Source organism: Barbatula barbatula, assembly GCF_947034865.1.
Source record: "Barbatula barbatula genome assembly, chromosome: 8".
Lineage (NCBI taxonomy): Eukaryota > Metazoa > Chordata > Actinopteri > Cypriniformes > Nemacheilidae > Barbatula > Barbatula barbatula.
This window is the reverse complement of record NC_136771.1, coordinates 24,623,142-24,644,799: the sequence shown is the minus strand read 5'-3', so window position 1 is coordinate 24,644,799 and position 21,658 is coordinate 24,623,142. Positions and strand designations below refer to the sequence as shown.

Below are 21,658 nucleotides of genomic sequence, written 5' to 3'. Positions count from 1 at the left end.
CTAAAGCTAAAACTGATGATATTTTGATGAAACATGTATTGCAGGAGCTAAAGTGACATTGATTCTATAACATTGACAAAGAGACAATCTTTAACATTGTTTCAATGCTGGCTTGATATCTGCACCTGTTTGTTTTTCATTTCAGCATCAGTTCCTCTGACTACACGTGACATCAGTCTGTGTGACACACCCTCATCATTTAATGAGACGATATTTCTGGAGGCGTAAACAAATTGTTTGAGTCTCTGAACCTATAAAAGCAAGAATATTACTGTCAAACTTAAACTTTCCTACAGAGAAGCAACACACTGTTGTTATCATCTCAGTTAAAGAAGAAGAGAACGGAGAGAAAAGCAGAAGAACAGCATGGACCTGCCTCTATCAAAACCACAGGTGATATTATATTAGAATTACAGTAGTTTATCAAATAAAATATACTGCATTCCGCTTCACAAACTTTGATAATGCATTTTCACACAAATTAACAATATATATCTGTCAAAAGTTTTGTATATATTTTTTATTGCACATTTATATCATCATTACATTACTACATTACTAATATTCCTATATTGTTACAATAATAATATTTTTTTACCAAAATTTAAGTATATACTGTATATAGCCTTTTAACAATATCCACAATTTCCATGTATGCAAACAAAGCACACAGTATCAATGTTGACATAAATATAAATTCATATCAATTTTACCCTCTTATAACCAAATCTTAAAGGTGTTGAAATAGTGAATCTCTTTTAATGTATGGTACAGATGTGGAGAAAACAACTGAATTGATTGATGATTAAAATAATTTATTGTTATTAATGAAATGTTTGTCAGCCTGCCTTATGAGATTCTGTATAAAGCTCAAATATAAATGTTTTCAAACATGTTTTTTTTAAATAGAGATAATATATGTATTTATATTTTTTTAATATTTATTGTAAAGAATTCTAAAGAAAATTCTATCAAAATGAAGGTAAGTAACAAGATGTTTCAAAGAAAATGTGTAGAAAATTATGGAAGATACTTTATTAAATGCACATAGGACTTTTAAACATAAGTTCTTTTGTTCATTGTATGGTGAAGATCAGAAACAATTGCTCAAAATATACATGCATATATATTTCAATGTCTTCGCCAACTTGAAGAGATGTCCCTTCCCGTACTTAAAAAAAATGGATTTCAAAATAAACACAAAAATGGCAAACCATTGTATTTGCTTAATATTTATTTCGAAATGTATTCTTCGTCCACCGTCATTGTGATCAGTGCTTTAGTTTGCCTTTTGACTTGAGTAAAGGTGCTTCTCTCTTCCACCTTCGGTGCACTTCCATATCAACGTCTACTTTAGAATAATGTAGACGTTGTAGACAATGTAGACAAACACAAAAATCAAGAATCAGTGTATAATTGTCTACAAAGGTGACACAGAACTCAAATGATCTATTGTGCCGCGTATGATTTCAAATAGGTATCTTAAATAATGTATTTGAAATACTTCCCATCCCTGTATGGTAGTATAATTATCAGTACCTGTCGATAAGAATACAGTCAATTGTATGATAGTAGAGAGCAAAATCCATCAGATTTGAAACAATCAGATATTATAAAGGTTTTCTAAACACATTATGCACATATGTATTGCACCAATTTATAACTTAAGCATTACAGCACATAGCTTTCGTATGTTGAATGTCACCGTTGTTGGGTTTGAAATGTTAATTCTTGATGTCGGTGTGTTTCGAAATTAAACGCTTAATTTTATAGCAAACAATGGTTCAAGAAATCCTTTCCCATGATCTCACTGCTCATGAAAACAAACATTATTGTCATATTATTTATATAATTTATAATTTTACTGTCAGGACTCTGTCCTGCCAGTCTCGTGTTCTCTAGCTCACTGGGCAGAGTCATGACATTGCCACATTTTTCGGGTTTCTGTTGTGTTATGTGTGGAGACATGTGGCTTTATGTTGTTACGTGGCGCCACGTGTCTTCCTGTTATGTCTCTCTGCCCCACTCTCATTTCTCCCGTTATTGTTTCATTAGGGTTTCATTCCCATCGTCTGCTTTGTGTTTCACCCTCGTTATGGTTTTATTCCCCTCACCTGTCACCACTCTCCCCATGTAATCACTCCTCGTTAGTGTCTCCCTTTATATAGTCTCGGTTTCCCTTAGTTTAGTGTCGGCACATTGTCTAATGTTTGTTCTCAACACTGATGTCATGGTAGTATCCCTGTTTCTCGTGTTGTTGGATTACCCTTATTATTTATCTTTTCTAAAGACATTGTTTTGTTTTGTCTCCCTCTTGGGAAGTGTTTGTTTTCTAGTGTTTGTTTGCTAGTGTTTTTTTGTGCATGTTTTCCCCATTGTAGGTATTTCATTTAATAAAAAACCCTTTTTTTGGTTAACCCTTTGTCTGCCTGCATCTGGGTTTTGTCCAAACCATTTTGTGACATTTTACTACTTGACCTGGTCAACTAATTAAAACCCCATTCTTAAACTTGGTCAAACTAGTTAATTACAAATTTTCCTGTTAATAGTGTGTCTTTTGTGTCCTGTAGGTTTTCAATGACTCCATTCATGGACACGTTGAGTTGCATCCTTTGCTGGTGAAGATCATAGACACGCTTGAGTTTCAGAGACTGAGGAACATCAAACAGCTGGGAGGGGTTTACTTCGTTTATCCTGGAGCTTCACATAACCGCTTTGAACACTCCATCGGGTAATGCATATACATTTGTTTGAAATAACAACAGTTTTCTAAAGGAATGATCAATAGATTGGAAGCTATTATGTAAGGAACAATCCACAGCTAGCTGTGCCTAAAAATTATTTTAATGATGTTTGCGGAGGCAACCCCCTGCACTTGGCGATGTGCATAAAAATCCTTTTAACAGCTAGGATTATCCCGCTTATACCATGGTCATTTCCCAAATGAATAACAAGCCAAGGCTGTTATTGTGGCCTAATTTAGATCAACTACAATGCAAGCTAGGAATCATGAATGAGTTTCGTACTATCATGTTACCCAACATGTGTTTCAGCATAAAGCTTTCTTTTGACACCATTGATAGGATTCATACATTGATTCTTCATGTCTTTGAAAATAAGATACAGTGAATTTCCTATTAAGACATTTCCAAATATTTGCTAGATTAAAAGACATCAAACTGCATTTTGAAAGAAAGACTACACGATTAATAAATATCAAACTCCCTCACATCTCAAAACACATATAGTACCACCAAACACTGCAATCATATTTGTGACTTACTTTGCTTTAACAATAAGGCTTTGAACTATCACATCTAAAGCAGCCAGTCAAAATATCAAACTTGATCACCTTTGCCCTAAAAATATATGGGCTCCCTGAAGTAAACAGTGTTGTGTGTTTGTATCAGGGTGGCACATCTAGCAGGATGTCTGATCGACAGTCTAAAAGTAAATCAACCAGAGCTGGATATAACCGATCGAGAAAAACTGTGTGTTCAGATCGCTGGTCTGTCTCGTGACTTGGGTGAGTGCCACAAACACACACACATGCAGAGGTGGGGAATGTCACTAGTTTAAGTCTCAAACAAGTCTAAAGTCACAGTGAAAGAAGTCAAGTGACTTGCGCCAACCTCAGCATACAAATAATTATTTTAGATGTTAAATCAACTGAACAGGAACCACAGATATTTCTATATTTTCAGCACAGTTGGTTGCTTGCGAACTAAGATTTGAAAAAACATAGCTTGGTTTGGTCAAAAACCGCCTAATACTGAAATTGATACTTCCACAATACAAGAACCATTATTAAGTAGCAAACACTACAGATTTCAGCAATATTGTTTGGACAACAAAAATTTCAATAAACTCATTTTGATCAGAGATGGGCATTTCTAAACCTGCAGAGTTTAGCTCCATTAAACACACCATGATTTGTCAATGTGAATGCCAGCTAACACAGTTGTGATGATGCACCTGGACCAGACGATATTCATTGCCACTACGTACCATAATAACGTTCCAACATACCTGGAATCCCATGGATCTGACACATCTTGTCAGGTTTTTCTAGTCTTGGAGCAGGATCATGTTAGTACGTGTTTTGTGTGGAGAGAAACACATTATTGTTGGTGTGCTTTCTCTCCGTTCTCGTCTATGACCCCGCCCCTCTCGTTTCCATCATTGTTTCACTTCATTGTTCACCACACCTGCCTATTGTTAATTATCCCTCGTTGGTTTCCTTTTAGCATGCCCTCTTTTCTGCTGTGCTTTTGGATTTGACCTTGTTTGCTGTGTCTGGCATGTCCAGTGAAGTACTGCCTTGATTCTTGTTTTGTTAATTAGTTGTTCTGTTTTGCAGAAAAGTCTTTATTTTGCACCTTGTTTATAGTTTGTCTGTTTTATTGTAAATAAAACAGGTTTTCCCCACCGTGGGTCTTTGTTTAACAATAAAGTGTTTTGTGTTCCTCAACCATGACCTGGAACGTACCATATTCGTTGCAGAGATGCACTAAATAACGGTTCGAAGACGTGATGAGCAAACAGTCACTTTGTTAAAATCTTTTTATTACTTTAATTTAAACAATTATCATACCTCCCATGAGTTCTTCCCTGCCGGTAAGACCATGCTGTTTCTCCACTGTATTCCCCCCGAGGGTTGGAAGTGGTCTCCGTAGCGCACCTCCCCCTTGAGGGAATAGCGCTTACCCAGTGGTCCTATGGCCGGACGGCTCTCGCCATTGGGGCCGTCTGAGTTGACAGAGGGCAGGGGCTACCCATCTTTTCTTGGAAGCTCTGGGTCCCCCTGTCTATCTACTGGAAGGTTACAATCTCGCGAGAGCGCTACGTCTGACTGGCCTAGGCTGGCCAACGTCGCTTCGCTGGAGATTGTGACGCGGCTATTGCCGTGGCGTTTTCCATAGGAACCCCATCTGTCGGCTTCGACACAACGTCGAGAGACCGACAGAAAGGGAACGTCTCGGTTACGTATGTAACCTCTGTTCCCTGATGGAGGGAACAAGACGTTGTGTCCTTCTTGCCACGACAATAGCCGTCCGCTGCAGCAGTCACGAGATGCTTTTAGGCTCCTCAGCACAAAAGGTGAATGAATGAGCACGCCGGCTCCCCTTTTATACCCGGATTTCCGGGGGCGGGGCCCGGCATGCAAATTTCATTCGCCAAATTTCATTGGCCTTTTCAAAATAGTCAGAGATGACTGGTTCTCAAGGGCGAACCCCATCTGTCGGCTTCGACACAACGTCGAGAGACCGACAGAAAGGGAACTTTAATTAAATAAACACGGAAGTAAAATGCTGGCAAAACGCCCTCACGGACGACTGACGGCCATACAAAAAACATAAACACAAACTAAACATATGTTCGGGCCCGGTCCTCTCTCGTCAACAGTCCTGCCGGTCGTCCATTTAAGCTCCCGATCTCCTCCTTGATAGATATGCGGGACCGGTGCGCGCACAGCTGATTGCAACTATCACTCACGCCACCGGCCTCACGGCTCTCGTCCCGCCTTCCTCACCACAAGGAGAATCTCTGAAAAATAATGGGTGTGCCTTGCCGTGTCAATACTATTTCTAGTGATGTAGATACGCGGCGGTTAGAGACTCTGACTAGGTCACTTCACGTTTGCATGACTCCGAGTCGACTCCCTTTTTTACAAGCCAATAACTTTGTTATTCATTTACCTTCGGACTTACAACTTGGCAGACTGCTTACTTTACTCTATTGTTACTTCCGCTGTAACATGATCACAATTATGCTGGTTTGTTGAAGTTGAAATTTTTGTTGCAGGTGCAAAATGGTTACTTGCTATTTGGACAAATAAACAGTCTTACTGTATTCAAATCATTCAACTCAATTTATTTATTACCATTTGAAAACTGAAATTAGTCTGACTGTACTTTCACTCAAGTAAGGAAGTTATGTTCTCGTCCACCTCCGTATTAGACTAACATTGTTTATCTTTTATTCTTGCTTTAAGGTCATGGCCCATTCTCTAAGATGTTTGAGAAGCGTTTCATCCCTGAAGTCCTGAATGTCACTGAAGGTAAAGTTTATCACCTCACTAATATAAGTGTTTTTGGTTTAGAAAACAACCAATGGGCCGCCGAGCTACGTGTTTCATGGGCATTTCGGCGGTCGGCCCAAAATACACGTCGGCCCATGATGGCCACGACGTCTTTGCTTTAACACTCTATAGAGTGGGACCATATATACCTGTAGTCTTGATTTAACATTGGCCATTTTACTGTGCACTAAAAACCAAGTATTGGCAAAAATAAAAAACATTATTACCACAACTCGTGGTAAGTGTTTTGTTAAGTAGTCTTGGAACCCATAATATGGGATTTGGACGAAGTGGATCTTGTTTTATTCCCGATTACTGATAATACAATTTTCCCCATGTTACAACTGTATTTGGTTTCTACTTCAATCGATTAAGAGTTACACTGGGACATATAACCTTGTTATATTGTAATGATCACACCAGAGATGGGAATTTCTGATCCTGCAAAATCTCTGTCAGAATTTCGATTAAACCTTAATTAAACACACTTGAAGCGGCACGTTCAAGCTGGAAATGGTGTTTGAGATGCGATTTCTCTTGCTAGATGGGTGTGTCAAGAATGTCAGCCCAATCAGCAGCAACATGTTTATAACCCACTTTGTATTAAAGAGAACTATCCACAATGGGTCCAAGTAAAGTGGTTTAAATGGGTCAGAGTGCTTCAGCAAGTTATCACTGATTAAAAACAGTAAAGTTAGCAAGTCCATGCTAACGGACTAACCTAAGTAGCTAACTGTTTTCGCGTCCTGTTCATTGCAAAAATATATAAACGAAGGTCTACGTGTCAGTGCCTCTCCACATTAAAGTGGTTAAATGTAAATTAATTTAATCTTAACCTGTGGAGCATAAACAGCCCAGTCAACATGTAATGTCACAACATTGTCATACTGTGACAGTGTGAGTAATATGCGTGCTCAATAAGAATTTATTTTCTTTACTCATGGTTACGGTGATGAGTGTTTGATGTAGCTGGATTTTTCTAAGAAATAGACCCCAAGGGTGCTGTTATGGGCACCCCAGTCAAGAAAGTTCACAGACTGGCCTCCAGGCAATGACCCTTGGAATGGACATGAGATCAAATGAAAGAAGTATGAAGACTCTTGAGAAACAAGCAGATTGACCAGATTCTGTCAGGATGAAGGACCATTGTAGTGCCTGTCCTTCAATACAGTTGCGACAGCTGCTAATGTATTAGAGAAAATAGTGCCCAATTTGGTGGTCATTTCATCGAGCGATTCTTTATTTATTGGTATGGTTATTAACGGAGTCAGATCTGGCAAGCTCTTTGCAAAACTATCTTTAGTAGCGGAGGTGATTGTTCTACCCTGTCGATATCGAGTTAAACGGCTGATTCCTGCAGTGCACAATGAACCTGTTATAAGATAGTGATCGTGACATCGTCATTTTGAGGTATAATATCTATATTGGTTAGATCGGCTCCGTGAGATATAATCAGGTCTAGTGTATGATTAAATCGATGAGTGGGTCCATTGATCTATTGTGTTACTTCAAAAGATTGTAGTAGTTCTGTAAACGCCAGTGCTAATGCATCGTTAGCGCTATCTACGTGGATATTACAATCTCAGACAATTAGTATTTTATCAACGTTAACCAATAGCTCCTATAAGAAGTCTGCGAACTCTGCGGACTAGGGGGTCTATACACCGTAGCCAATGTAAAAGAAAGCAATGTTTTTTTACTTTTGTTAGGAATAATTATGTTCAATGCAAGCACTAATTTATGCTCTGTTCTCTGAGTTACAGTAAGAAAGTCTCTAAAGATTGTTGCGACACCACCACCTCGACCAACTCATGGCTCATGCATATAACAGTAGCTTGTTGGGGTACACTCATTTAGACCGAAATAAAAAACCTATTCAGCTCTGGACTAATGGTTAGAGCGTTGGGCTTGTGATCAGAAGGTTGCAGGTTCTAATCTCAGTGCCAGCAGGTCATGACTGAAGTGACCTTGAGCAAGACACCTTACCCCTGATTGCTCTGCAGTAATGTGCCACTGTATAAAACTACTTGTAAGTCGCTTTGGATAAAAGCGTCTGCCAAATGAATAAATGTAAATGTAATCAGGATCAGATTTTTTGACTTACCAAAGGGAGACATAGTCAACAGGTGCGTAGCGCCTTCGCGATGTTGTCAGACCGGCGAGCCGCTCCGATGCTGCTGGGGTGCAGGTCGCTCCCAGAACTTATCAAAACTATTAACAAAGGGCAGCTTCTGTTCAATACACCATGATATCAACCATTAATTAAGTCTACTGAACTCTTCATTCCCTCATCGGTAGGTAGGCAGCGGTCCTAATACGATGATCCTCACTGCGGGCGATGCGTTGCGTACCGTCTTGATCAGAATCCTGAAGTCCCTCATCAGGATCTCTGACTACCGCGTCCTGACATCGTTCACTCCCGCGTGCAGCACAACAGTTCCGACGTTAGCATCGTGCAGGTGCATAATCTCTGTGTGGGCAGAAGGCGTACAGTACTTGTCAAATATTACCGTAACAGTGTCGTATTCGAGATGATTTTAAAAAAATGTCAGAAAACGGATATAACTGATTATGGTAACAATATTAGTGTGCGATAACCCTCCCGCTCGTGTTTTGACGCATCCGCTAATTCAACCTCTTGGCTAAATGACTAAATGTAAATGTAAATAAATGGGACCACAGGGGTAATCTGGTCAGAAGTGCTCGAGAGTATACAAAAGAGAATTAATTAATGAATGAATAAAACAATGAAATCAATAATTTATAACATTGATTCAATGGTTGCTTGCTATTAGTGATTACCTGCTTCAGGTGTGTTTAATCAGGGTTTTAGCTAAACTCTATAGGACAGAGACTCAGAAATACTTATCTCTGAATCACAAACACACTTCAGCTGTATCCCTTTACTAATCTTTGATAACCGTTTTATTTTGTTTGTAGGGAGTGAAAAGGTAAGGCCTTTCATCTTCTCATCTCAAGCTGTGCTGGTGTGTTGATAAACATGTTTAGCTACAGCAACAAATTATTGTTTCTTTGGTCTGAGATTATGGTTTGCTTTAGCCCCATCACTTAAGCTGTTCAGAGATTTGCCGGTGTCATCTACAGTTTCAACAAATCAATATTGTAAATATCTGTGTTTGCTTTAGCCAAGATCGGTTTATGAAACTCAACAATGGTGACAATCAACAAAAGAAAGCTTCATGTTGCAATGCATAATGCGAAATATCTTAGTACAAACTCATTCATGACTCCAAAGCATGCATTGCAGTTGATCTGTTTATCGGAATAAGTTTGATGATCGTCACCATTGATGAGGTTTGTATGAAGATTGTTGATGTGAAAGTGTGTCAGTTAATTGTTCTGTTACATTATCCCTACATTTGAACTAAAACATGTTAATCTGTTGTGAAAGACTTCAACATTTCACATTGTTATCTTTAACAATCTCTTTATTTATTAATGCAAAGAATTTTGCTTGAAAAACATTAAAGGAAAATGAATAATAAGAGTAAGGATCTTAACTAAAGCAAACACTGATCACATTAATGGTGATTTGATGAAATCAAACATTGTTTGCAGATGAAAAAGTGATATTGATTCAACGCAATTACCATTAACAAATAAACTATTTATTAACATTAATTCAATGGTTTTTTCCTGCTCTTTTGCTATCGGGTTGGAACAAAACTATGCAGATAACCAGCCCTACAGGACCTTAGTTGACTAGCCCCGTATGACTGCTTTAACAAATATTTAAGTTTTTCTTTTCATTATAATTGTAAAGCATTTCTGTGTTCATCGGTGAACAACTGTTGTTTTTAAAACTCTTTTACACCACTGAAAAAAATCCATTAGTTTTTACTTTGTACAGAGGTCCCCTGGACGTCAGAAAAAGACATAGAAACACATTTCCCTTTTTTCCCCTAAATGGACCTCTTTTTAACCTCACCAAAGACATTTTTTGGACATGCATTTGCTTAAGGGCCTCTATTGTATATTTTACAGTTGTTTATTAAATTGTCTGAAATTGTTGGCATGCATGCAGGCCTTTAGTAAATCAGGGACAATAAGTATAAAAAAGTGTCAGTTTGCATGTGCAAATATTTCTAAACTGATAACAAAACATTTTAAATGACTGTTACAAAATATTAGATGTGTCACTTTCTGTGTTTATGTGTGTGTTTTTGTTATTCTTACAGCACAGTGAACTCACTGTTCAGATGTTTCACTACATGATAAAGAATAATGGACTGAAGGCTGAGATGAAACGCTATGAAATGAACCCTGATGACGATTGTCGCACTATTGAAAACTTGATTAAAGGGGTTGATACCTCATCTTTTACTGTATATAATAATGTTGCCACTGTAGCAAAATACTACCACCAGTACTACCCTCCTAATAATAATAAATCCATCCATCTCCCTATTCTTACTGGAGTTGCCGAATATAAAAAAAACATTTATTATTGATATATAAAATATTATTTAAACTATTTATGTTATAAATACTTTTTTCTTAAAAGTCATATAATCTGTGATCATTTATTTTATCACATTGTTTTTGTTTTTTCAGTGTTCAGAGAATGCTGGAGACAGAAGCTTTCTGTATGAGATTACAGAAAATAAATGGAATGGTGTTGATGTGAACAAATTTGACTATTTTGTAAGGTAAAAGTATAACATACCCAAAAATGCTAATAATGTTCATGTTTGAAAATGGCATGTGAACAGACTCCCCGTTTCAGCTAAAGCTAAAAACTTTTTTATATTTTGGTATTTCATTAACACGAAAACTGTGTTTGTGGGACTGAAACGAAAACTTTTGAAAACGGGTCTCAAACTGCAAGTTTTTGAAGACAATGGCATTATCCTTTCCGTGTACACTCTGAAGACATGATATGCATGTGTATTGTATGTTTGTAGGCATATTCAGTCTGTGTGAGCAAGTATTCCTCAAACAATAATGAAGGCATCCATGCTGCATGTTTGTGCTACGTGACATACCTATTATAATTTCTCCAGCAAATAGTAGAAATTATAAATTCTATGTCTCCCACAACAACCAGCGGAGACATTGTATTTATATTCACACTACTATAAACACACATACATCCCAACAAAGGTTATTAAATAGCTTTTGGATTAAAACAGATCTATGCAGATAGTATTGCTTTAATTTCATATTTGTTTTTTTGTGCAGAGACTGTCATCATCTAGGCATTTCGAACAGCTTTGACCATAAGAGGCTGATGAAGTTTGTACGAGTTTGTAAAGTGAATAAAAAGAATCACATCTGTTTCAATGACAAGGTACCAATTAGACAAAATCACTTTAAATCAATACTCATTTAATTGAGCTCTTAAATCTTGTGTTTCATCTGAATGAAAACTGAGATCAATAGGATCAAATGATGATTTTCAATTTGCAGTGTAATCAATGAAGTTTCCTTAAAATTGATTTTGATTGCGCCAGTTAAACTTTCTTAAAATTTTGTTACAGTTCTTGTATGTTTGTGGACCAAACATATGCATCAGTCATGAAAGCAATCTCAATATTATATAAAACAGATGATTAATCTTGATACAGCTGTCATAACAGAACAAGCTATAATAACCTTTTTGAAAAGCATTCTTTTCAACTCACTTACTGATATACATTAAAGAGCATTACATTCATATAGCATTAAAGAGCACTGACTCAATAACAGTACAAGAGTTTGATGAAAGTTCAAGATATTTTCAACCTTAATTGCAGGGGCAAAAGTGTTGTTTATTTGTCAATGTTAATGGCAGTAGAATCAATCATTTTAACATTGATTAAATGGTTGCTTCCTGTCAGGGATTGGCCTTAACAAGCTAGAAATGTATTTGTCTGTGTTGCTCATTTGTAACTTAATTTGTATTCTCTGTAACAGGAGGCAGATAATATTTACGAAATGTTTCGCACCCATTACAATCTGCACCGTCAGGCCTACCAACACAAGACTGTCAGCATCATTGAAATCATGTAAGTTATATTTTCTGTTCATTTTGTACATGGCACCAAAAGTTTGGCTCATGAAAATTGAGTCTTTAGTAGTTATTGGTTAAAGAATTAGAGAGATTAACACTTGAATTAAGTGTCTTCATCCGTCTTAAAACAAATGTTTTTTTTGTTATTTTGCATATTAGGATGAATAATGCCTACATCGAAGCCAATAAGGTCTTTAACTTCTCAGAAGACCTAAACGAAATGGAAAAGTACATCAAACTTACAGGTCAGATGATACTAGACTTTAAATGTTGAATATGACTTGGTATTTGCAGGGTTTAAATGTTTGGCTTTCTAATCAATTACAGTTTGATAAATCAATCTGAATTCATTTAGTTTTAGCTCTATATGCTAGTTTGTATTAAAGATGAATACTCAAGTTCCGTACAAAATGTTCTCGTCATTTTTATAGATAATACATTTGAGAAGATTTTGTACTCCACTGAAGTCAATCTTAAAGCTGCCAGAACAATACTTGAGAATGTTATGAAGAGGCGCCTACCAAAGTGTGTTGGGGAAAGCAGACTTCCAGGAACCAATGATGATCTCAAAGACAAAAAGGCCTTAGAGGTAGAAGAGAACTGAAGTTTTTTGTTCATATTTCTTCAGTGATTGTGTATGTTAACATCAGGAGTTCATCTTTAATAATTTGTCCAAAAGGCTTAGATATGGCATTGCGCAACAGGGGAGGCGGATCCAAACAAGTAGCAAGTTTGTGTTCACCACTAGCAAACTCAACACCAAGTTGTTTGTTTGGACAAAAATTACTTCCAAATGGCATAACTACTAACTAAAACATCATAAAAGGGTTGCCAGGTATTGCCAGATATAAACAGCATTGCCAGGTTTAATATAGCCTAATGTAGCCCAACGACCTCTTGTGGCCATTTGAGGTATAAATAGAACGTTGAGCAAATAGAACATGACCTCATCGATAAAAGACTATAAAAGCATTAGTGATGTCATCACAAAGAGACACTGAATCAAAAGGCTGAATCCGAAATTGCATCTCAAAATGGTTTGTAGGTACTTAATTTCAGTAAGTGGGCAAAATGGGTACGAACTGTTTTCCATGAATGGTCATAATATGAATACGATTACTGTGGCTCAGTGGTTACAGTATGATGCTAGCAATGCCAAGGTCGTGGGTTTGATCCTGGGGAATTGCACTTAGTCAGAAACAAACGTATAGGATAATGCAATGTAAGTCGCTTTGGATAAAAGCATCTGCCAAATACATAAATGTTTTCGTCAGTGCAGAGGCGGTGACGGACTTTTCACTTCAGTCCTGCTCAACAAATCTCAACATTGCGACGGTCTGGAAACGTCCTCGACACCACTAGGAATGTTCTGCTCGGGACAAAACATTTCTAGCAGGGCTGTATGCAATTATAAGTGAATGAGACCCATTGGTTCTATTGTTTCCCACAGAAAAAACTAAAGGAAACCTGGAAAACAGCAGTGGAAAAGTGGGCAGAATGTAACGGAACTGGATTCAGAGCGGATGATTTCATGATCTATGTACGTGAAGTTCAAAACAAATTAAAATAGAATTTTAACCTTTTATGTTGACAGTGTCACAGAGTAACTGTAACATTGGAAATGTTCTTCTCATTCCTTTTTCTCAGGTGGTTGAAATGGATCATGGCATGAAAAGTATAAACCCTTTCACCAAGATCTATTTCTATAACAAGGAGGACACCCAAAAAGCCACCAAGATAAATTCTCATCAGGTAACCATACATCTAAATTGCTGAAGATATTTATCTGTTTATAAATCTACATATAAATCTCTCTCATTAAATAATCCGTATAAAATCATCTTGGATAAATGTGTTTTTAGATAATTTCACTAAAATCATCTTTGGATAACTGGGGTTTCAGATCATTTCTCTAATACTTCCCCATATTCTAATGTTCCTATGACTACTTCTTAATACTGTTTAAGCATATGTGACTATGGTAAAATCATCTTAATACTTTTTAAGTATATATGACTGTGGTAAATTACAGTGCATATTAAATGTAAAATAATTTAAAACAACCCAGAAATTACACAATAGCAGCAAAATGGTTCGGCCCAGATCCCATGACTGAGAATGAATCACAAACACTATTAACATTTCACTTATTACAGTGACATGAGATAATATTACAGATTATCTCATGTGAGCATAGAAGATCTTAGTGAGAATCAACAGGGTTTTGATCTAGTTTATAATTTTTTTAATCAAGTTGGTATGATGTCACCATTATGGTTATCAGTCTTAATCTCAGTAGTTAATTTCATTATATTACATTTGTTTTTTCTTAGCTGCTGCTGTGTTTAACACAGAACACTTGTGCACCAGTGAAACAACAGTTGTAAAAGAGATTTTACAGTTTCAACTGAAATGATTAGCTCATGTGGTGAATTGTGTGTGTGAAACAAATGTTCTTCATATTATGACATAATGCACTGTATTAACATGCAGAGCAGGTGAACAGATTTAATTCTAAAGGAAGAGAGGCATCAGCACTCATCATAGAAACCCTTACTATGGTGACAAGTAGTACAGTTCTGTGCAAAATGCATTGCATGCTGGGAGTCATGGATGAGTTGCTGATCTGACAATTGTGTCTTAAAGGCAATGTGTGAAAGCAGTTTGTTCTGTGATAATCAACTTCTATCTTCTTGACCAAAGTAACACAGGTCCTAACACACAGTAACTATAGTCAGAAATACAAGTAAGTAAGAGAAAAGTGCTTAACTAAATGACAAAATGAGCACCATAATGGTGACGTCAAACAAAATGTTTTTTATGAAATATAAACGTTAATTCTTGTTTTCAAGTATATAATTCACCATTTGGCTATCTTTCCTATTTCATTCTCAGGGTAGACAAAGATAGTCAGTCAAATCTGTCATCACATTTAATGTTCCTTCTAAAGTTGAGCAGAGAGGACTCTTAACAGATGAGTCAAGTTGAGTGAAGGAATCTTATTCGTGTTTCAATTGTCCTTCAAATTTTCACAAATTGGGCCACATCAGGGTCACAGTACTTCATTAATCTCTGGGCCAAATCTAAACCACATTCATTTTTCTACTCACAATCAAACAGCAGTGTGTTGACCACATCTGGGCTGAAGACCCAGTCGTGTATAGGTCCACAAGTGCACTTTGCTACCTGGGTTGTGGTGGTATTACATTATTTTTTACTTGTTGAAAGGACTCAAGCCAAGAATCCTTTTATTTATAAGGCCCTGGCACGCAGTCTTATGTTTGAGAAGCACCCAATGTGTGAGGCTAAAAATTGTGAACATAAACAAAAAGATTCATAAATACATACCCTACTTGACAGGTATCCAGTTTCCTGCCAAAACATTTTCACGAAAGGCTTGTTAGGGTGTACTACCAAAAAAGCTCTGATGAGACTGAACAGAATTCAGTTAAAGAATCCAGCGAACTGGAGAATGCAAAGGCGTGCTTTAAGCAGTGGGGGAAAACACGTTTTGGACTCCCTGGCTGTGTGAGTAAAATTTAATCCATTTAATATGCCCATTGTGTATATGAGCACACACAATAGTGTATATAAATGAATAATCATGTACAAACATTTACAGTTTTAAAGCTCCCCACCAAAAAAGCATGTACAAAAGAATTGTTTTCTAGGTCATTGATGACGTTCAAAAACGACAACCCCAGACGGGACAGGATGAAAGTTCACGTCTTTTAAGCATGCTTCAGACTGTGCGATTTCAGTGCTCGTATAATATCATGACAGGTCGCACTGCACAACATGGATCTTATAAACTTGGGAACAACATGCATGATAACAATAACGTTGAAGAACCTCCTAGAACAGACTTTACTATCTACTTTATTCTACTTACTTTACTAGTTACTATCAGACTTTAAAGGCAGGCATTTTTAAGGCCAGCAGCCACTATGCTTTAAGACACATGAAAAGCAAATGATCAGCACAAATTGTAAACGAACACAGTAAAATGAATCACACTTTGGCAGTTGTGCTTTTCATGTGTGCTGGAAAGAAAAGAGGTGGCAGCGGAAGAGAGCAATATTGTTATCTTTTTTCCCGCCTCCATGGTGTTTGAAAGACGACAATGGCCGTCTTTCAGTCTCTCTCACTGTACGATGTAGGGCCAGCGTTTAGGAGCCATGACCACAGAAATCGCCACGGTTGTCATCTTTCGTCTGGGACAGCCCAAAATCGGACAGTCTTAACCCGACTTTAATTACGTCTTCTAAACATATAATATTGATGTTTATGTGATTTCTGTAACTGCATTGAATTAATTTAATTTTACATCTATATTTAGACATTTATTGTAGTGATTTTATTACTTTGATTGAGGAAACAGAGTTTTGATGCCAAAAGCAAGTAAGACTTTATTGTCAGGAAACAAAGCTGAAACAATGCTGAATTGGATTGCAATTCAACTTAAGTTTGTCTGGTTGGGAATGGCCTTTATAGGAGTTCTTTTAAGGAGGCAATTATTCCCCTGCATCATCAATAAACAAACTACAGTTAGTTCAGAACGCAGCTGCCAGAGTTCTAACCAGGTCCAGAAAATACCATCACATAACCCCAATGTTATCAACCCTTCACTGGCTACACATTAAGTATCGTATTGACTTTAAAGCTTTATAAGTGATTAAAATAACTTTAAAGGGTTTAGCCCCTACCTGCCTAACAGAGCTTCTATCACACTACAACCCATCACGCTCTCTAAGATCTCTTTATTGGTAGCACCTAAACTCTGGAATAGCTTTCCTGATATTATTCCAGGATCAGACACACTCGTCCAGTTTAAATCTAGATTAAAAACACATCTTTCAGCCAAGCATTCACTTCATGCTAAATACGCTAAAAAACCACCGCGAGACTGCTGACATTACAAGTTTAATTATTCATCTGCTGTGTTTTACCCTTTTTTCTGTGTTACAGTACTCTCTTCATTGAATACTCTTGCACAAAACAGGTTCAGGTAAAAGTTGCCAGACTTTATTGGTGGCACTCACACAAAGACTAGGCATGAGGATGGTCCCCAAATTACCTCAGCAGCGATGAGCGTTCACATGCATCCACAGCACAGCAAACCAAATGAAAGAAACAAGAGAAATACACTCAAAGCATAACATGACTTTCAAAAGAACACCCTAGTGAAACACTTTGTACCTACAGTTAATAGAGGTCTCATCTCTGCCTACAGCGGTTTACCTTCCATCCTCGTGGTAGTCATACAGTGGAAGAAGTTCAACAGAAAACAACAAAACAAAACAAACAAACAAAAATAACACTAGTCCGCCTGGTCCTCCTTACTAGACCGAGGTACCCTCCGTTACAGGGCGGACTAGAGGAAACATCATCATACATCAAGAAGAAACCCCAAACAAAGAAATAACAAGAGCAACGATTAGGTCTCACAGAGCCGAAATAGCCGTTGCCGTACTGCAAAGGAAAACAAAACATCTTTATTATAATTGCATTAAACCCTCATCCCACATTCCCTAATTATGCAAATCTTCGTACCCGTCTCACTAATCCACCAGACCTACCTATTTGCGCCTTTGCACACGGTCACGCACGAATATTCCTCCAATCTCTCCATGAACATCAATCTACTTCGGACGACATCCAACTACGATATACAAACATTAAAACCTACTCTATCATATTAAAACCAACAACCTTTTGCCCACAATTATCAGATGGGTTCAATTTTTACTATATTCCCACGCGAATGTTGCCCAGGACACGTCCGCTACTGAAACACAGCATACACCTGCGAGTCGGTGTGTCACCCTCTATTCTTGCCGTCCCTCAACGCTTTCGTACCAGCCGCCTTTATCCCTCTAACCACACCCTTTCTCTTGGGCAACTCCCTGGGCTGACCTGCTACATTCGTTTTTTTTATTTTCTCCTGTAAAACTGATTTGGAACAATACACATTGTGAAAAGCGCTATATAAATAAAATTGAATTGAATTCAGTCCCCCTTACACACCCATGTTAGACTGAGTTATCAGGCGCTAACATTATAACTTGAAACAGATGTCCTTCTTCCGCTTTCCTAGCTGGTGAGGCCCCCAATAAAATAACAAAAGACTACGTACAACTAGAGATAAACTAACAAAAGACCTCACCGTATGGGTTTATTTATAATAGTAAAATAATGGGTACATGCTTCCTTCTCATTTGGGTTGATAAAATCTTAAACATTAGTTTAGCAGTCGCTTTTATCCTAAGCGACATATAAAGTATGTAAAACAATTGAAGAAATTTGTGCAACATGTCATTCTTTTGCACCTGCAATTAATTTTTGAAATTTAATTAATCCACCATTATGGTGATCACCAGTTAGTGGTATAATTTGACTAAGATGTAGACACAAGTAATGTGGGAGTACCCGCAGTACATTTGCTTTGGAACCTGATGTTCTAAATATGGTAAGAGATGTTACATTTCGTCACAAGCTTGCAGTTTTCAACCATCACTGCGCACTGGTTAACTGGCCAAACATAGCACACCTCACTTTTCCGAGTGTAAACATAAAGCAAGTTTCAGAGAGGCGGGGCAAAGAGGAAATACAAACATGCAAAGTATGTGGAAAATAAAGCGTTTTTAAACCTTAAATTGTATATACACATTGCATAACATCATATACAAAATAAAATAATTGTTTTAGCTGTGTCATATGACCCCTTTAAATGATAATTTACTGATTTATTTGCGAAATGATGTAATAATAAAATTTATACTGGCTCCTCTGGGAAGGTCTTTTCAACATCGTCAATGACTGAAAAGACATCTTATGGACTTGCATTTGGTTGTTGGGTCTTAAATGTGGGTTATGATTGTGACTTAAATTGAAAGACATTTATATTAATATCTGTCATCTACTTTATTTAGATCATCTTTTTTGAGACCAGTGACGTTGACAAGTGCAAATCACTTAAATGTGATAGTGAGTGTCAAGATTTACAAAGAAAACTGAAGATGTGCAATACTGTCCGTGTTGACAGTGGGACCTGGGTTCTATATAAAAATAAAAAGGTTGTTGATTCAAAACATATTCTCAAAAAGGGATGCTATGATAGCCTCACACTGTGGGAAAGCCCTGATCCAGAAACTGAGCACCTAGACAACTGGTCCTGCAAAATGCACACAGTAAGCCAAGCGCACACACACAAAACAATGCTTCATAAATATGTACACAATTAGTGTTGGTTATGATCACACATTTATCAACTTACAACACACATTTTCACACATTAACGTTTAATACACTAAGCATTCTTTCATTGTTTTCCAAGAATGTCATCATTCTCTACGAAAAGAAAAACTGTAAAGGAAGATGGACTGTGATCACAGATGACTTTCATCTCCCAGACGACCACTTCCAGGTCTGCTCCTGTTGGGTGGTCAAAGGGATGTGGATGCTCTCTTCTCGTGATATTGGTGACGGATTCGTACTGAATGAGGGGATGTACAATTCTGATATCTGGGTAGACACAGTCCCCAATGTCACTTTAGTCACATATATAGCAGATACGATCTGACTAGTAAATTCATCAGACCTTGCTCACCTTGTCACCAATTATTCTTGCATACAACTGAAGTAAAAGAGCTTATTGTGTTTTGTGTAAAGAACCAAACGTTGAAGATTTTCTGAATGTAATCCTACAAGTAGTGACAAGATAGTTCTGACATGATGCCATGAAATACTTTTCAACTTTTCAGTTACAGATTTTAATGTGTTTTTTGAATATGAATTAAGGGTAATAAGTGCTTTATGGAATTACATAATTAAAAAGTGATTATTTGATTAGTTGTGATTATTTATATTGAAATCCACTTTTGGAAATAAGATCCAGTTATTAACAGTAGATGGTGGTGGTGGGTTATGTAATCATATGCAGGGTTTATTTGAGAACATGATAAAGACATTTAAATAGTTTAGTTTTTATCTAAACATTAATCATTAACAATTTAAAGGTCACAATTATAGATGTTTCAAGTGATGTTCTTAGATGTAATATTTTGAGCATGTATGGAATGTTTTTAAACTGTTTTCTTTCTATAGTTTCAGTAACACTTATATGATATACATTAGTGCTGTCAATCGATTAAAATAATCTGAAAAAAATATTTCTGTGATTAATCATGATTGCACATCACATAAATGTTTTAAAATATACTTTTACATTCTAACAATTTCACATTAAATCTCCAAATTAATGTGAAACAACAAATTTCTTTAACAAAATCATTTTATGAATGAAAGCCAACATTCTGATATTAGTACTGCAACTGATTTCTCTGTTAAATATTTTCCCCTTTATGTTAACAATAATTATAGCCATATAACATTGAAGAACAGTATAACTGAGAGCTTTCATATATACAGAAATTGAATGAAGGTTTCAAACACTTCACTGTCTCTAATTCTGTATTTAATTTAAAATGTAGCCTTAAAGCTATAAAACACATTGACTTCCTCTTTTCTTTCAGTCTTTGATTAACATTAGTGACAGGAGTCAAAACAAGTTTAAGAATTCAGCCTCTTAAAGAGCTATCTCTCTACACCGATCTGATGTTTTTGACAGACATGATTAATCAAAGTTTGAATCTCAACAGTGGTGAACATTAAATGAAAGGCTTTCATGCTGCAGTGCATGTTGGGAGTCACAGATGAGATTTAGTTTTATGACGGTACCCAGAATGTATTGCGTTTATCTGAATGGTTCGTGTCTTTTAAAGGACATGATGTAATTAATGGTCTTTCAGTATGTGGCATAGTATTACATTGTAATATCCCTAAACTTTTTCCTGCGGTGCTAATATCCTGCAGATTTTTGCTCTTACCCTAATCAAACAATTCAACATATTCACGATTACTAGTAACTCTAACAGCAAGCTATCATTAAATCAATTTTAAACTTTTGATTTGTCAATGTTGATTGCATTAATCAATATCACTTAAGCACCAACAATAAATGTTGAAAAGATGTTTCAACAAAGCACCATTATTGTGATCAGTGTTTGCTTTAGTTGGGCTTTTGACTTGGGTGAAATTCTATTAACTGCTTTAAGAGAGTACTGAAAAAAGTTTGTTGAGACATTGAAAATTTAAATCTGTGAGGATCAGTTATCAGTCATTACTCTCTATGTGTGATTTGGTTAGTAACTTCTCAACATCTATATAAACTTGAATAATTGGGAAACCACAATGTAATATAATAAATGACATGAAGACATGAAGAATCAGTGTACGAAATTCAACTACGAAGGCAGTAACAAAACTCGAGAGTTGTAGATTGTAAATTAAGTATTTGTACCTGTACACTAAAATATACACTCACAGCCCCAATGTGAAAACTTGTGAAATAAAAAAACTGAAGTTGAACAAGTGTGTAAACTGGCACTTACAAAATACATGGGCAGATATTCAACTCAACTTTATTTATATAGTGCTTTTTACAATTTTCATTGTTAAAAAACAGCTGTACATGAGACATATTGACTATAAGCAAAACAAAT

The 21,658-nt window shown here is 36.7% G+C and overlaps 1 protein-coding gene across 3 annotated transcripts; it reads left to right on the top strand.

Moving 5' to 3' along the window:
• The first annotated feature begins 282 nt into the window (after window positions 1–282).
• On the top strand, window positions 283–20,257 carry LOC306897177 (deoxynucleoside triphosphate triphosphohydrolase SAMHD1-like). Of its 3 annotated transcripts, none has more exons than XM_079461711.1 (15): window positions 283–393; window positions 2,571–2,731; window positions 3,411–3,526; window positions 5,996–6,066; window positions 10,282–10,407; window positions 10,658–10,752; window positions 11,285–11,393; window positions 11,999–12,090; window positions 12,255–12,340; window positions 12,527–12,684; window positions 13,546–13,635; window positions 13,743–13,847; window positions 15,456–15,623; window positions 19,028–19,285; window positions 19,432–20,257. In XM_079461711.1, the coding sequence occupies exons 1-15, from the start codon at window positions 367–369 to the stop codon at window positions 19,675–19,677; spliced, it is 1,908 nt and encodes a 635-aa protein (XP_079317837.1). In that variant the 5' UTR covers window positions 283–366; the 3' UTR covers window positions 19,678–20,257. The 3 variants fall into 3 exon arrangements, with proteins under 3 accessions (XP_079317837.1, XP_079317836.1, XP_079317838.1); XM_079461710.1 differs by lacking the exon at window positions 283–393 and adding an exon at window positions 2,197–2,233; XM_079461712.1 differs by lacking the exons at window positions 283–393; window positions 10,282–10,407 and adding an exon at window positions 2,197–2,233.
• Window positions 20,258–21,658: the final 1,401 nt, after the last annotated feature.

Excerpts from the sequence above, each read along its gene's own strand:
- LOC306897177 (XM_079461711.1), top strand. The coding sequence starts at position 367 with ATGGACCTGCCTCTATCAAAACCACAG. Across the intron at positions 394-2,570 it reads TGCCTCTATCAAAACCACAG|GTTTTCAATGACTCCATTCA; the intron begins GTGATATTATAT and ends TGTGTCCTGTAG. Across the intron at positions 11,394-11,998 it reads ACATCTGTTTCAATGACAAG|GAGGCAGATAATATTTACGA; the intron begins GTACCAATTAGA and ends TCTCTGTAACAG.